The sequence below is a fragment of the Mustela nigripes genome, chromosome 11 (genome assembly GCF_022355385.1).
Source record: "Mustela nigripes isolate SB6536 chromosome 11, MUSNIG.SB6536, whole genome shotgun sequence".
NCBI classification, from domain to species: Eukaryota; Metazoa; Chordata; class Mammalia; order Carnivora; family Mustelidae; genus Mustela; species Mustela nigripes.
The window spans coordinates 17479307-17496941 of record NC_081567.1 but is presented as its reverse complement, the minus strand read 5'-3'; the positions used below and the strand labels follow the sequence as shown (position 1 = coordinate 17496941).

General features: G+C 51.1%; 1 protein-coding gene across 3 annotated transcripts in view; it reads left to right on the top strand.

Moving 5' to 3' along the window:
• The window catches only part of KATNIP (katanin interacting protein), a 172472-nt gene that overhangs the window by 109721 nt on the left and 45116 nt on the right, over nt 1–17635 (top strand). For all 3 annotated transcript variants that reach the window (XR_009407000.1, XM_059415072.1, XM_059415073.1), the window contains 2 exons: nt 3772–3987; nt 14397–14534. Coding sequence is in view for 2 of the 3 variants with exons in the window: in XM_059415072.1 (XP_059271055.1) it covers nt 3772–3987; nt 14397–14534 (354 nt within the window). In the remaining variant the exon portion in view is untranslated. The remainder of the gene's footprint in view (nt 1–3771; nt 3988–14396; nt 14535–17635) is intronic.

Sequence of the window (17635 nt, the reverse complement as noted above, 5' to 3'; positions counted from 1 at the left end):
TTTTATGATAACCTCTAGGACTGGCAAGGTCAAAGCAGGCTCTCCCAGCTGGCAGCAAAGTAAATGGGTGGAATCCTCTGGAAAAGCAGAAAGGCCGGGCTCAGGAACAGCCTCAGAGACACATAGGTCCTGCCGGCCCAGCGGTCCTGCTTTCTCACACTAAGGAAATCGCTGAACACAAAGCCAAAGCTCCCGGCACAAAGAGGTCTGCTGCAGACATGATTGGAAGTAGGGAAGAATGAGGAAGGAAAGAACCAGAAATAACATAAATGTCTCATGATAACGGAGCTAATCAGGAAGGCATGACACATGAGCACAATGCAGTGGTGTAAAAGGAGGGGAATTATCCTTATGGCGATTATGCAGGATGAGAATGGCGAGGAGACAGAGTTAACTGCAAAAGGGCGATGTTCATCTCCATTGGGTCTGTTGTGACAGTGCGACCGTGCAAAGCCGCAGCCGTGCGACATGTTAATGCACGTGAACCTAAAGGCCAAGGCAGCGTCCGGGCGGAAGGGTAATGGGGGTTCACGTTTCTTTTGTGTTAGAAGGTATGTGTCCCCCTCATATCCTTCTCAGCCCTTCCTTTACCCAAGGCACTCACCACTCCCACGAATGGCCACGTAAGCCCTCCCAGAGCCACGCAGAGAAGTCCCATGACAGCAGAAAGAACCCCACGCCAGCTTGGACCCGAGCTCTGGCTCCGGTCTGGTGCCATTGTTTAGAGGGCGTGTAACCTTAGACAGACCTCTTAGGCTCTCTGATCCTGGGAGCGTGCGGCTGTCACGTTGGGTAAATAATCCATGACCACAGGCTGCCATGAGGCTGTGAGGACAGGCACCTCGATGGCCTGGCCTACGGCAAGGAGGAGCCCGCAGATTATCAGTTGGAAGTTCGACATCTAGAGACATCGAGAAAATTCAAGGCTTTACCCCACCCCTCCACGCCCCCTGCATGAAACAGTTGCTTTCTCAGCCATGAAGATCCTAAGTGTGGTAAAACCTGAGGCACGTTAAAAGGAGCCTGGGTTGATCAAGTCTTCTTAAGGTGAACAAAAAACCTGGGGCACATGGAATTATCCAATGAAGGGAAGGAGGTGATAGACTCTTACAGTAAATACCACAGTGGGGACCAGGTGGGGCTTGATCCAGCAGCTCACGCTGCGTCTCCACCATTTCAGCTGCATCCTGGAGCTCTGTCCGCACCTCAGCACCCAGGCCCGGCTCTGCTGTCTCCCTGGGACCCTCAGTAGCTGGACTGGTTTCCACCTCTTGCTCTCATCCCCTCAGGCCCTATGGTCAGGAGAATAGAGCATGTCCACCACCCACAGGACCGAGAGGGGGTCCTGGGCCCATCACGGAGCCCCCCTCTCCTGGTGGCTCAGGGGACCAGCCACACTGCTTCATTGGACCAGTCAGGCTCCTCCTCCCCAGGGTGGGAAGGGGCCCATCCTCCTCTAGGACCACCCTCGTGGCCGAGAAAAGAGAAGGGGTGACTTCCCGACCGGAAAATCAGAGGTTCTTGGTGAGAGCAGGGGAGGGGGCAGTGAATGCCAGAGCCCAGGAGCTGCCCAACCAGCGCTTGCCTTCAACCCCCACGAGGGATTATAACTAAAGCAAGCAATTCAGAAGCAGGTGAAAGCCATCGAATCCCAACCCTGGCAAGTTGTGACACTTCCTTAGTTAATAGACCCTTCAGCTTCTTCATTTCCAAGCCCCGCTGCAGGACTTCACACGTTTCAGATTGCGCGGGTTGTGCAATCCAGCAGCCCCTCTGTGAGGCAGCCTGCCCGCCGCCCATCTGGGCCTCCTCCTCTGAGCTGCCAACAGCCAAGGTGAACTGTGCCGCCTCTCCGGGCCTTCCTTCGGGCTCACCTTGGCAGGACAGCGCCCCTCCCAGCACAAGTTCATCCACCTCCCAGTCCCAGGGGTTGAGGGTCCTCACTGTCCTGTGCACCTGGGACTCACGCCCGCACAGCCCCCTGTGGCAGAGAAGGACAGCACTTGTGGGCTCTGCTGACAAAAGCCAGCCCTGTGTCCCTTCTTGGAGCTGGGAGCTGACCTCCCCCCTTCCCTCCCTCCCTGTCCCCATCCCCATCGCGTGGCAATCAAGGCGCGTCCAAACACACGCTGCGAGCGATAGCACGTCTCGCTGGCTATTAATTAAAAAAATAAGTAGGGAACAGTTGCTGTTCATTTGCTCAACTCCCTGCTCACAGAACCGTTGCAGATTACCAGTGCTAATTAACAGAGGGCATGTGCACGCAGGGAATGCACCATTTTATGAGCGACTGATCCGTGGCGACCAGCACTGCAGTCAGGCCCCGCAGGGGCCTCGGGAAGCCATTCTGCAGCGTGACTGTTTACTGATGGCATCATGCAGCCCCAGACCAGACCGCCGACCCACGAAGGAGGCAGCACTCGAATCAGCTCGGGGAGAAATGGCTAGAACTGGACCCTTAGGGAGCGCACCTGGGGGCCAGGATGCGTGGCAGAGCCTTCCCCGGTGTCCGGATCTCCCTTAGTCTCCACGACGGGATGTCAGAGAGATGATGTCATCATCTCCTGTTTCCCAGCCAGGCCGAGGGACATCAAGTGACTTGGCCAGGGTCCCGCGTTACCGACCCAGTTTATCTGCGAGGGCGGCCGTAACCGCACACCGCAGACGGGATGACCTAACAACAGAGATGCGTTTTCTCACCTTTGTGCGGGCTGAAGTCCAAGAGCAAGGTGTCGGCAGGTGTGGTTTCTGCCGAGGCCTCTCCTGCTTTTCAGAGAGCCATCCTCTGGCTGTGTCCTCACGCGGTCTTTCTCGAGCATGCGCCCCCCCCCCCCCCCCCGTGTGTCTCGGGAGCAGCGCTCCCCTTTCTGGAAGGACATGGGTCGGACTGGATTTGGGCCTCATTCATGGCCTCCTTTTACCTGGGTCACCTCTTTTAAAAGCCTCGTCTTCAAATACAGCCACATTCTGAGGTACTGGGGTTGGGGTTTAGCGTCTGAATTTTGCTGGGGGACATAATTTAGCCCATAATACTGTCCCCAGTTCAGCCAGTGGGCCACAAAGACTCAGTGATGGGGGAATGAAGAGCACGTTCAGGCAGAATCTGTTGCTTTTTAGACATTTTTTGTTATTTGCAAACTCTTACAGAAAATACTGCTGGGGGATGCCTGGGTGGCTCAGTGGGTTAAAGCCTCTGCCTTCAGCTCAGGTCATGATCCCAGGGTTCTGGGATCGAGCCCCACATCGGGCTCTCTGCTCCGCAAGCAAGGAGCCTGCTTCTCCATCTCTCTCTGCCTGCCTCTCTGCCTACTGATCTCTCTCTATCAAATAAATAAAATCTTTAAAAAGAAAATACTGCTGGGGTTCCACGGTAACTATGTGTTTTTTTAAAGATTGTATTTATTTATTTGAGAGAGAGAGAGCACAAGTAGATTGGGGATAGGGGCAGAGGGAGAGGGAGAAGCAGGCTCTGCTGAGCAAGGAACCCCACATGGGGCTTGATCCCAAGACCCTGGGATCATGACCTGAGCCAAAGGCAGACGCTTCACCGACTGAGCCGCCCAGGCGCCCCCAGTAATAATATTTTAAGTGCCTGACAAATAGGAGCTCTTTTAATCTTGGTAATAACCGTGTGTAAGGGTGCATTCTTACCCTCCTCATATGACTGGGGAAACTGAGGCCCTGAGTGGCTAAATTAACTTGTTGCTTAGTGATAAGCTGAATCCAGCCTGTCCCATTTTGATCCTTTGGCATTCTTTTCTCTTTGTTAAGGATAAATTGAGAATAAAAGGCGGAGACATCGAAGATGCTATCTGTGTAACCTTGGAAATCCTGTCCAACTGGGGCCATGCGTCCTGGGTGGGTCTCACGGAAGTGGAGTTCTTTGACCTGCACAACACCAAGCTTTATGTGTCGCCCCATGACGTGGATGTCCGGACCACGGACACGCCTGGGGAGCCAGGCCACCTGGTCAACAGGAGCTTCGCTGTAAGTGGCAGCAGTACCCGAGTGTGGCTCGGCCTCGTATTTTGATGCATTTTCTCTGCCCACAATAGGGCTGTGGTGCAGGTGCGGGTGATACAGGTCTGGGGAGGGGAAGAAGAATAGAATCTTCCTCTGTCGTTCATTTGGGCAAAGTAGGAGGAGCCTGAGGGAAAGGTCCCGGTGAGGGCCTCCCCGGCCATCTGCCGAGCTCATTCCCGGAGCCCTGCTCTGTGGGGTTTTCTTGGGAGGGGGAGCAAAGTGGAGTCCCCTTTCCTCCACCCTGGAGTTTACCCCAGGCACTGCCAAATGTGGGACCCCTGGGGGTCATTGAGGCCATTGCCTTCGTTTTATAGACAAAGACACTAAGGCCTGGGGAGGAATATGAATTAGTCAAGGTCACGCTCCTAGAAGGTAGTGGGGCCGTGTTCATAGCCCCACTCAGGCCCCAGGCCCACACCCGCTCAGCGTCCTGCTTCCCGACCAACACCAAACCTTCCTGTCCTTTAAATACCTAACAGTCAAAAAGGAAGAAAGAGAGCGCTGGTGTTTGCTCCTGTCTCCGCCTGCATGTCGGACACAGAGGCTGGAGGTGAGCGGAGGCAGGCCGCCCCGCCCAGTGCCCTTTCCTCTTCTGTGCTTCAGCGTCTCTGTTAGTTCCCTCCAGGAGGGGCCTGAGAAACTGGGGACAGCTTTGGCCTCTGTATACGGGTGGGCAAGGCACAGAGGTGACTTGTGGACAACTTCCCTTGGGCGCTCGTTGGCACCTTTTAAAATTTCCTCCCCTGTACTGGTATTCTCAACTCCAAAGAACAAGTTATTTATTTTTCTGAAAAAGTATAAAAATGAAAACATTCACCGTACTTTCAGTTCCTGCCCCCTGCCAGGCACGGGGCATCCTATGATCCTATTTATATCTAGTGGGACACAGGCTTGAGAAGCAGAAAGGCCCGTGTTCGAAGCTTACCATCTACAGCCTCGTGAGCGCGGGCGACTCACGTGACCTCAGCCTCGTGAGCGCGGGCGACTCACATGACCTCTCCTTTAGTTTCTCATCTGTCACGTGGCACAGTCATAGCCCTTCTCTTGCAACAATATCACGAGGATCAAATGCAGCGCCACGCCTGGCTCTTCCAGAAGGCTCCAAAACATCAGTTCTTACTGTGCTTGTTATTGTTGTTATTGCCAATATTGTTATTGTCATAGGATCGATACCATTAAGAAGTAGATATTCCCATTTAAAGACGAGGAAACAAGAAAGGCGAGCTCTCGGAACCTCAGTCCTGGGGACCCACATTCTGACCTTGACTCGGTAGCCTTTGGCAACTTGCCTGTCTTCTCTGAAAATCAGTTTCTCTGGCTCCTGAAAAATAGAACTGGAGGGTGGATAATCCGTAGGATGGGCTTGTCGGCAGAAGAAGTGGGAGTCTGGCTCACTTTGGCAATTTCTAACAAAGAACTTTGTTGCAAGTCTTGGGGTAGCTGGTCAGTTGACGGTCCCCCCACCCCCAGGCCAGAAGGGGCAGCCCCAATGGCCACGCTGGGGGTTTAGGTGGCATCCAGAATGCATGAGCACCAAGGATGTCATCTTTTCGGGGGAGCAGGGGGCAGTGTTGGTTCGTTGGTTGGCCCTCCTGTCACTCTGCTGGAGACACACCATCCCAGGAGAGGAAGGCTGCTGGCCAGCCTGGCTAGGGAGGTGGGCACCTGAATGCCAGTTACACTGAGATGCCACAGCAGGGCAGGGAGGCAGTCCTCCCGGGAGAAGCTCAGCGTCGTTACTGAAAGGAAAGCAGGGGAGATGCTAGGTAGCTGAGAAACACCACCGTCCCCAGGTTTAGACTGGGTGGTGACAGCCCGCTAAGACCAGCAGCTCTGGGACCTTGAAAGAAACAGGTCCCATAGGTCATGGCCCCTGGGAGGCTCTGGCCTTGCATTTCCTGCTCTGCTTCCTGCTTTGAGTCTGTAGGCGCTGTATACAGAACAGAGCCTACCGGGGCGATAAAAAGCGTCATTGGGTTTGACTGGGACTGGTTCTCAGGATGACTTTCCTTTTCCTCTGTTCAGCAGAGGCTGGGTGAGCTTTGCTACACAATAGGCCGGAGGTTCTGGTGGGATCGGGGTTTTAAATTTTGGGCCCCAAGGTTGGGACAGGAGGCCGCCGTCTCCCGCAGGCTGCCCGATCTGTGGGCCCAGCCCTGTGTGTGCGGGATTACCGCTGACGCCCTGGCACGGGGTCTCCCCGATGGTCGTCCTATTTACTGGGCCCGGGACCTCCAGTCATAACTGCCTCTCGGGACCACACAGTTTCACTGGGGTTGATTAAAGACCCACAGCGCACGGGCCGGGCCGCAGACATCCCTTGGCCCGTCCCTACGGGAGCCTCGAGTTCCTCTCCGCATTTGCTCAATGAGAAACCAGGGCACAAGGAGGACAGGCAAGTTGCCCCGGCCACACCGCCGTGGAGTCGGGGAGCGCGGCTGCAGTCGCACCCGGAGGAACTGCACGTGGAGTCTGGGCTCGAAAGCGCAGTCACTTCAGTGGAAGAGAGCGGGAGGGGCTCGTGCTTGGTGCAAACGCTTTTCCGCTCTGCGCCCACTGCATCTCTTAGTGGCCTCGCCAAGGCCCGTGGCTTCAGGATAGTCCAAATGGATACACAAGGCTCGCCTGCTTCTCTGAGTTCCTGACTTGAATTCCCACTGATTCTTCCTCCAAAGTGGAGCCCAAGTCTGGCCCCTTCTCTCCGTTTCCCTCGTGGTCCCTAAGTCCGATCAGTGTGCCGTCCCCTCTTGCTGGCACTATAGAATGGCCCTCTGTCACTGTCTTCTCTTCCGGTCCCTTCCACTCCATTGTCTACTCTGGGTCCAAAGTGATGTTTTACAAATGTCAGCCGGCAACCTTCCCCTACTTAAAACCCTGGCCATGACTTTCCAGCCTACTTAGAAATAAAATCACGTGCCTCCCGTGGCCTGGGAAGCTGTCTGTAAACAGGCCTCCAGCTCTGCCTGCCTCTCACCCCCCCTACGCCCGCACCAGGCTCCAGTAGTCACAGGGGCTTCCTTTTGCGCCTCTGATGCTCCCAGCTCACCTCACCTCTGAACTCTTCCAGAGTTCTGCCTTCTCCCCGTTTGGATTTCGGCCCAGATACCACTGTCTAAGCAAGCCCTTCCCTGACTACAGCGGGGAGGAGTCCTGTTACACACCATCCCAGAAAATGTCATTTTCTTCAGGGCACTTCTCACATTAAGAAATGATCTTGTTGCTTGATCATTCTCTGTCTCCCCTCCGTCAAGCTACACATCCTTGTCTTCCCTAGCCATACTGTATCCCCAGCATGTAAATGTACCACACATTTTTTTGTACTTTTTACTTGGAAGTCATCATACAATCATGGAAATTATTTTTAAAAAACTGTGCAGAGAAGAGAAAAATAATAGAGGGAAGTGAAGCCAAAGGTTGGTTTTTTGAAAAGATTGACATAGTTAACAAACCTTTAGCTAGGTTTGTTAGCTAGGTTTGATGAAGAAAAAGGAGAAAGGATTCAAGTTACTGAAATCGGGAATGAAAAGGGGTACATTACTCGCAACCTGGCAGGGGGAGAAAAGATTATAAGGGAATATTCTTAATAATTTTATGCCAACAAATGAAGATATCCTGGACAACATCCTAGAAAGACACACATCACCGAAACTGACCCGACAAGAAGTAAAACACGTGGCTAGACCTACAGCAAGTAAAGAGATTGGATTAATAATAAAAAAAACTTCCCACAAAGAAAAGCCAAGAACCAGATGGCTTCATGGGTGAATCATACCAAATATTTAAAGAATTAACACCAATCCTTCACAAACTCTTCTAAAATATAGAAGGGGAGGGAACACTTCCAGACTCATTCTATGAGGCTGGTATTACCCTGACAACAAAAACCAGGCAAAGACATCCCAAGAACAGGAAACTATAGACCAACAATCCCTTATGAATAAGACATAAAAATCCTTGACAAAACATCAGCAAACCAAATCTACCGGTTCATAGAAAGATTTATACACTGAAACCTAGTGGAGTTGACCCCAGGAATGCGTGTTTTATTGCTCAATATACAAGAATCCATCAATATAATACAACATGTTAATAGAATGGGGGAAAAATAACTATGTGACTCTTAATGAATACAGAAAAAGCATTCGACAAAATTCAGTACCGTTCTGTGATGAAAACCATAGATGAACCAAGAATAGAAGGAAACATTCTCAACCAGATAGAGGGCATCCGTGAAAACCCACAGCTATTGTCATGCTGGGGAAAGAATGCAAACTTTCACCCCAAGATCAGGAATAGGACAAGAATGACTGCTTTTTCCCTTTCTGTCCAAGCTTGTCCTGGAGATTCGCCCCACGGCAGTTTGGCAACAAAGGAAATAAGAGGTTAGAAAGGAAGAAGTAAAACTATGTTTGTGGGTGATACGATCTTATATACAGAAAACTCTAAAGAATCCACAAAAATTACTGATAATCAAGTTCAGCAAGTTTACAGGATAAAAGACCAATATACAAAAAAAAAAAAAAATCAGTTGTATTTCTCTACCCTAGCAATGAACAGTCTGAGAAGGAAATTAAGGGGGAAAAATCTGTTGAAAATAGCAGCAAAAAGTGTAAGATACTTAAGGTAGCCCTATTTTTAACTTCTTGAGGAACTTCCATATGTTTTCCACAGTGGCTGTACCAATTTAAATTTAAAAAAGAATAAGATACTTAAGAATAAATTTCACCACGGGACGCCTGGGTGCCTCAGTGGGTTAAAGCCTCTGCCTTTGGCTCAGGTCATGATCCCAGGGTCCTGGGATTGAGTCCCGAATCAGGCTCTCTGCTCAGCAGGGAGCCTGCTTCCTACTCTCTCTATCTCTGCCTGCCTCTGTGCCTACTTGTGATCTCTGTCTGTCAAATAAATAAATAAAATCTTTAAAAAAAAAAGAATAAATTTCACCAAATAAGTGAAAGACTTATACATTGAAAAATACAAAATATTGTTGGTGGGGATTGAGGAAGACCAAATAAATGAAAAGATATTCCATGTTCATGGATTGGAAGAATTAATACTATTGATGTGGCCGTGCTCCCCAAATTATCTACAGATTTAATGCACTCTTATCAAGATTCCAGCTGCCTATTTTGTGGAAATTGTTAAGCTGATCTTAAAATACATATGGAAGTTTAAGGGAGCCAGAATAGCTTAAACAATGTTAGAAAGAACAAAATTGGAAGACTCACACTTCCAATTTCACGACTTACTACTAACCTTTGGTAATCGGGATTGTATGGTACTGGCATAGGGTTAGAGAGATCAGTGGAATAGAATTGATGGAGAAATAGACCCTTACATCTACAGTCAATTGAGTTTCAACAAGGATGCCAATACTATGGTTGGAGAAAAAAGTCTTTTTTTTTTTAGCAGATGGTAGTGGGACAACAGGATTTCTGCACATAAAAGAATGAAGTTGGATTTGTACCCTAACATTGTCTACCAAAGCTAGCTCAATGGATCAAAGGCTGTAAAACTCTTAAAAGAGACATAGATATAAATCTTTGTAGCCTTGAGCTTTTCAATGAGGTCTCAGATATGATATCCAAAGCACAAGCAACACAAGAAAAAATAGATAATTCAGACTTCATCAAAATTTAAAACACTTTTACATCAAAGGACATTCATCAAGATAGTGAAAAGCTTACAAAATGGGAGAAAATATTTGCAAATCATATATCTGATAAGGGTCTATCATCCAGAATACGTGAAGAAAAGAACTCTTAACAACAAAAGGACCCAACACCAGCTTATGAAATGGGAGGAAATATTTGCAAATCGTATATTCTGATATCATCCAGAATACGTGAAGAAAAGAAGTCTTAAACTCAACAGCAAAATGACCCAACACCTTAAAGAAAATATGGCCAAGGTACTCTGCATAGACTTTCCTCCAAAGAAGACATACATGGCCAAGAAACAGATGGAAATGTGTTCAACATCCTTCATCATCAGGGAAATGCAAATCAAAACCACAGAGAGAGATCACTTGACACCCACAAAGGTGTTACTGCTTTTGAAAAGGAAGAAAATAACAGCATTGACAATCGTGGGAAAAGCCTACCTTCCCAGTGGGAACAGAAAAGAAAAATGGGGCGGCCATTGCGGACCGTAGTTTGGCTGTTTCTCCAGAAGTTAAATGTAGAGTTACCACATGACCCAGCAATTTCACTCCTGGGTACAGACCCAAGGGAACTGAAAATGTGTTCCCACAAAAGCACATACATGGATGTCCACTGTGGTATCATTCATAATTGCCGCTAGGTGGCAATGACCCTAATAGCTACGGGCCCAAGGGCCAATAAAGAAAACGTGCTGTAGCCATGCAGTGAAATAGTACTCAGCTCTGAAGAGGAATGGAGCGCCGACATCTGCTACATCACAGGTGAATCTTGAAAGCAGGGCACTGCGTGAAAGAAACCAGACACAGAAGACCATTTTAATACGATTCCATTCATAGGCAGTGTCCAGAACAGGCACTTCATAGAACCAGAAAATAGATCCCGTGGTTGCCAGAGGCTGGGGAAGGCAGGAGTGGGGAATGACTGCTAAAAGGTATGGGGTTCCTTTTTAGGGCGGTAAAAAAATATATATGCCAGAAAAAGATAGTGGTGATGATTGCACAGCCTTGGAACATACTAAAGAACAACAAAAACACCGAGTTGCACGCTTGAAAGTGGTCATTTGATAGATGTGAATGATATCTCAACTAACAGAAGTATAGAGAGGTCCCATGTGTCCTTGCCCAGCGTCGATAATCGCTGACATCCTGTGTAACCATAGTACATTATCAAAACCAGAAAACTGATGTATCATGTGCAGACCTTCGTACACGCATTTGTGTGTGTGTGTGTGTGTGTGTGAGTTCTAGGCAATTTTATCACACGTAGATTCATGTAACCACGACTACACCAAGATACACAGCGACAGTTCCATCACCACAAAGGAAATCCCTCGCGCAGCCCTTTATAGCCACACCTCCTCACACCCGTCCCTGACATTGGCAACCACTGATCTGTTCTCCGTGCTTTTTGTCACTTCAAGAATGCTATATAAATGGAATCCTATTGCCTGTAACCTTTCCGAGACCGGCTCTTTCTGCTTGGTATAATGCCCTTGACATCCATCCAAACTGGTGTGTGTATCAGTAGCTTGTTGCTTTTTGATTACGGTAATTTATTAAATTGGGGCTACTTCTGTGGGCAATCCAGCATCTGCCCGAGGGCGTGGATCTGCGTCATTGGGTTAATTCTGCAAGAGGAAAGCACCTTTGTTAGAAATTAGGGACCTCCAGCAAGAGGCCTACCCTGACCATCTGTTCTAAAAAAATGCCCTTCCATTGGCCATGAATAATTCTCTCTTATTTTCTTTGTCCAGTGTATCCCTGACTGATTTTTTTTTTCTTGGCAATTTTACTTGTTTGTTTCCCCAGCTGGTGCAGAGCTGGGACCTGGTGGGCGGGGCTTCGCCGCCTACCCTTGCCATGTGGCTCCTGCACGAGGGGGTTTATATTGGGCGAGTGGGTAACAGATGTCGATGCCTCCCCAGTCCCTGGTCCTTCCTCCGTGTGTGTGCGCCTGCCTCTATATTTCTCTGATGGAGGATTGTCTTTCCGGCCCCGGGGGCCCATTTTCCCTCCCATGAAGCAGACCCAGACTGGGGGCGGGGGGGATTGAGCCCCCAGGAGCCGCCCTCCACCTACACTGGTGGGAATTGGGGTGTGACTACCCCAGCTCCCTTGTCCCGAGGGTGGCCTTGCTCTGAGGCGTGTTCTGCTCTGGCTCCCACATTCCCCGGTGGCACCAAGCTCCAGATGCCGCAGGAGGGGCCGCCCGGTAACACACTCTTTGTGGAATGCCTGTTCGCCCTCGCCCCCCCCCCCCCCGCCCTCCCAACTGCGGTTTCCTTTGGTGTCCGCACAATCTCCCCACGATCAGATCCTGGCCTCAGGGTCTGCTTGGGGGGTGGGGGGGGTGGGGGTTGGTGAATCCACACTAAGACAGAATGAGTTAATGAATGAAAATGGGTGTGAATCCGGACTCCACCGCTGTGGCCGGCCACACCCCTTGCTGCATGGCTCTGGTCTTCCTTCCGGGACACGGGTTGCAGCGCTGGTCCTTCCCAGGGCTTTGAGAAAACCCAGGGCGGTCACGGCGGCAGCAGATTCTCATTCTGCCCTCTCTGCGATGAGCAGGCGTAGCGGACGCCCGGCCCGCTGGCTTGGCCTCTGCCGTTTGCTCAGTATGCCCTGGTCAGCCCTCAGCGGCTTCCCATCAGCCTTTTTCTTAGAGACTCCCGTCTGCTAATGAGGCCCTGAGTTACCCACAGGTTAATGTTCTTTGACTTTGAACACCATGATTCCCACTTAGTCCCCCTGGTATCCCTCCTGCTGACAGAGATGTGATGGGAAATCAATTACGGTCCCCTCGCCTGCGTCCGAGGCTCAGCCTTCAGACTCTTCCTTTGTCAGGCAGCCACAGTGACCCAATTTAGGCCCTGACTTGGGGAAGGCATGAGGGGCACCCAGTGGATTTTGAGCTGTGCTGTCTTGACCCCTTGCAGCTGCCCAGAGCACTCAAAGTTCCTGCAGAGCTTGAGAAACTTGGCCAGAAGAAGTCAGAACCCCTTGAACTCCTCTCTCTCCCTTAACAAAAGTAGGCGCCTCCCTCCTGAAAGGCACCATTGTCGCTGAAACAAGCCCCCTTTGTTCTCTCCCGCAGCTGGCGCCTGGGCCGGGGCAGAACCCGCCCCCTGCCCCAAGCCAGCCAATCTCCTCCTTTCCTGGCTCTGTCAAGTAGCTGGCCGTCCAGTTGAGACCTTCTCAAATATACAGTGATGCTGCCTTTAGGTGAAAGGGACAACTCCAGCCCATGTCAGAGATGCTGTGGTTACCTCACTGCTACTCTCAGCCTCTAAAAGCAGGGACCCAAGCCTCAGACGCCTGCAGGGGCCAGACAGAGGCATATCCTGGGAAGACAATGGAGTGTAGAACAGTAGGGAATGGTGGGGACTGGGGCGCCAGCGACCGTCCCCACCACCCCACTGGCTCCAGCCAGCAGTCACCAGGGGCCCATTGGGGCTGTGTTCTCCATGTCTACACCAAGCAAAACCCTAGTTCTGGGAGGGGAAGGGAAATTTCCCCCTCGTTAAATGTGGCCAACCGTGTGTTTTTAATATGTCACAAGCCAAACAAAATCGGCCTGCAGGCCAGATCAGTTTGCAGCCTCTTCTCTAAACTTCCCACAAAGGGACAGCCATTAGGAGGTAAATAGCAATCAGTCATTCATTCCATCATTTATTCATTCAACAAAGATGCTGTGGCTTCTATCATGTGCCAAGAAACTGTGCTGGGTTCTGGAATGAGTTAGACATAGCCAATTCCCTTCCAGAGCGCAAAGCCAAGTGTGTTGGAGGGGTGACCTGGACTGGAAAACAGGTAGTTGAGGGACACTGAGGAAATGCTAGGCTCAGTCAGTGCAAGGAATCGTGGGAACCTGGAGGACAGAGAAGTGGTATCAGGGAAGGGGTGACAGTGGGGGCAATAGCATATTTGTGCTGAATTTCCCCAGTGGGGGAGGCTGGAAGCATATTGCAAGGAGAGGCCCAGCCTGTGCAAAGGCCCTGAGGCTGAGCCTGGTGGGAGATGTTTGGCAGCAGCTGTTCTCTGGACAGGAAGTTGCTGGAGCTGAGTAAAGTCTCTGAATCTGGCTTTTTCCACCTCTACCTAAAGCCCCCACAATGTGGAATCTTGTCGGCACAAGCAGTTGCAACAGTGGGGTTTCCCCACTCCTCTGCCCCTCTGGCCTTGAGAGTAGCCTGGCCGGTGGACGGGAACCACACTCAGGGGTCCTGAGTCTTCGAAACCCTGCCGGGGAGGAGAGCAATTGCTGGGGCTCGGTGCCACAACCCTGTCCCAAGGCCTGCTCCAGTTTCTTTCTTTTCTTCTTTAAATTTTTTTTTTATTTTTGCATTTTTAAAATACCACAGGGTTTTGTAAAAGAAAACCAGACTCTGCTTGCCGGGTTAATGAGATAACCCAAGTGATGGCTCTTTGCCAACCCTCTTCTTCCACCGTTCCCCACCCCCAGTTCTCTCCCCAAAGCTGATTAAATTGATTAAAATAAAAGCCCGCTGCATTTTAAATTCAGTCTGAATGGCAGAGCAGAGAGGCCCACGGGGCAGCTTTGTGCCACAAAGTGCAGTCAGGGCAGGCGAGGTCTAAGAGTTCACCTAGATTCTGTAGAGAAGGGAGGCCTGGCCTCCTGGCCCTCAGCCCATTTACTTTGGGGAGAAAAAGAAATGGACTAACGACACCCCTCTCTTTCCTGGTGTTTCAGAGCATGAAAGACCCTTCCTTGTGGAGGTGCCCCTTCCACCCACCGCTCCAGCTCCTTTTTGTTATCCGCAACACCAGACAGCTGCAGGACTTTGGTCTAGCCAAGATCAAGGTCTGGAATTACTGGACGGCGGAAGGCGTAAGTACGGGCCCTGACTCCCCGTGGGGGTGTGGCGGATGGACGCACCTAGGCGCTGTCCAGGCATCTGAGTGCTGGAGTTGCAAGGTGCATTCGCAGAAGCCCCGCTGCCCTTCCTGCTGGGTGCAGCCGGCGGGGCATTTCATGCCGCGTGGGCGGAGCTACGGGGAGCAGAGCTGCAACTTGAGGGTTGGGAAGTGAAATCAGGCCACCCTTGGGGGAAACTGAATGGATAGGAACCAGGGCTCAGTTTTGATAGATAAGGAAACAGAAAGATTTCTTAGGTAACCACAAAAAGGTTATGTAACATGCCCAGAGTCACACAGCCAGTAAGCGTCACCGTGAGAATGAACCCACACAGTCAGACTCGGCGCCTTCACTTAGCCAGTGTGTCTCAAAATTTAATCTGTGACAGCTTACCGGGGATCTTGCTAAAACACAGGTTCTAATTCGGCGGGTGGAAGGCAGGGCGTGAGTTTCTGCACCCAGAGGTGCTGGTGTTCCTGTTGTGGGGACCCCACTCTGAACATCCAGGCTCTTAACCTCTGTAATCTTCTGTTCCCCCAGTTTCAGAATCCCTGCCTTCCTTCCTACCCCCCACAACACCCCTACACTGGAGCGCTTAACCTCTCTTCCTTCTCTGGACTTTTCTTCGTGTTCTCATTTACACTTGTTCCTTCATTCTACGTGTACTGTTGAGCGCATGTGCTGCGGGCTTCCTGATTAATTTGGAGAACACTGATATGAAAGACACAGTCCCCGCCCTGGAGGTACGCCTTGTCTGAAAGCTGGCAGACAAGTAAATGTAAAAGTAAGATGCAGTGTGCTGAAGGGCTCCGTGGAGGTGACTTTGAGTTTCAAATGGGAGCTCCTGGAATTCAGCAGGGAACTCAGTGGGTGAGGAAGGACAGGACCCCCCCCCCTCACCCTATCTTGTTTCCCCTCTTTCGATAGGTGTGGGGACAATTGTTCTGTTTTCTTTTCTAATTTGTTCTCAGGGATGTGGTAATACAAGGGAGATGAGCAAGGGGAACTGGTCCTCAGCTTCAGTATTGTCAAGAGAGACAGTAGGGCATGGTGGGGAGTGTGGCAAACAGGTAAGCACATGCTTCAGGTAAAGGGAAGGCCACTTGTCAGCTTTAGCTAATGGTTGCTACATACATATGCCAACCAGAACCGCTACATGAACATTCCTGGGGAGCTGGGAATCTGGAATTTGTTAGGAGCCTTTCTGGTTTGTAAATGTCGACAGCTAATTTAAATTCTTTTGAAACCGCCATACAGTCCAAAGCAAACTCATGTTTGGGCTGGAGTTGGCCTGTCTGGACCGCAGCCCCTGCAGCAAAAAGGGAACCTGCGTCAGGCTGGGTGAGCTCAGAGAAGGTGCTAGAAGAAGTACACACCTGAGCCACAGTGGGAAGAGACAGTGGCACAGAGCTGATGCAGAAAAGGAAAAAGTGTATTCCAGGAGGAGGGCCCAGCCCCTCCAGTTCATCTCCAGTAGCCACTGGGAGGTCTGATCGTGATTCTCTGCAGCTTCACACCCTCCAAGGCTTTCCTTGACCTGGACGATCCAGATCAAACCCCCGAGCATGACATCAGGGCCCCGTAATCCCAGGCACCAGGCCCCACATCTCCCTACCATCAGCCCCCATCCCCTGCTGTGGCCACACACCCCCACAAAGTGTCAGCTGCTGGCCTCTCCACCACTCTGCCTGGGAGTTAATGGATCGGCCCTGGCCCCTCCCATCTGGCTCAGCTCCAGGTGCCTGCCTCTGCTGCAAATTCCCAGAAAACCAAACATTGCTTCTCTAGGAAGCCTGCCCTGACCCCTGACTCCAATGCCGCTTCTGGACTTCATGAATATGTTCCGTCACTCTGTACTGGGATGGACATCTGCCTCCCCCATACCACCATGGGCTCCTGCAGGGTCTGCATTGTCTCTGCCTCTGCTCATTCAAAGTGGTTATCAAATGAAGGAGTGAGTTCATTGCCCGAGAACCCACCAGTAATTTATCTTATGCCTTTTGATAGCCAGATGAGAGACAGAGATTTGGCATTTGCTGCATTTGCACAGGCTGGTACACAAGGTCAGGGCAGAGCTGGGGATCACGTTCGGGGGAGTCCGATCCTTCTCCTCCTTCCCATGCCCTGCAACCCATACTTCTTCCTGCGCAGACTCCCCCTCCCAGCCCCCCTCCCCACTCTCCAGGGGTCCAGCTGTATGCTTAGGGGCTGCCCTTCAGGCCCTAGCAGGACCCCACCCCTGTGTAGCCACAGGCGCACTCTGCAGGTAGGGCCCTGCTTGCTCATTCCCGAGCTGGCTGGACACTTCCTGGCAGGTGGTCGGCGGCATCTTCTAGAAGGAGCAATGAAACAGTGCTCGCTGCCCAAGCCCGTGCCCAAGCCCGTGCCCTGTAGCTCTCAGCCCTGTCATTGAATATAGATGTCTCTGGCCAAGAAAAGCGGATTTTATGTGCTGGATTACAAAGCAGATAAGCTTCATCCCTTATGGCCAGGCCTGCCTTTCTTCTTGAACCTGCTCTCAGCCTTCCCTGTGCGCTAAGAATAAAGAAGAGGAGTAGGACATCAGGGGGTCGTTGGGGTGCTTCGGGGAGCCGTGGCGGCCAGGCTCTGAGTCCTGAGGTATTTGTACACACGGAGCAGAGTGCGGAGGACTGCAGTCCCTGCCCAGGGCCGCCGCTTACGTAACGCACACCCATCTGTTGCCAGAATTTACCGGAGGCAGAAAGCGCAAACAAATGCAGCGGCAGGTTGGTTTGATTTAATATTCTCCGGAGAATGCTATTACTGTGTGTTTTAGAGGAGATAAAATGAGAGTTTATAGGAAATATAGCTCGGCCTGCTAGACACGGCTGGTTAATACAGTGTTTTGTGTATGGGACTCCAAGGGAGAAAAGTTAAACGGGGGGTGGGGAGCAATTCTGACCAAGGCTTATTTAGAACATAAGAAAGGAAGGTGCTAGAAAAAGGGAAGGCTCTTTTATCGGAAAAGACGATGCTGCCCGTCGAAGTCCTCAGGCGAACGTCCCTGGGCTCCCTTCTCCCCCCACCGACCCCCCCCCCCCCGTTAGGCGCTG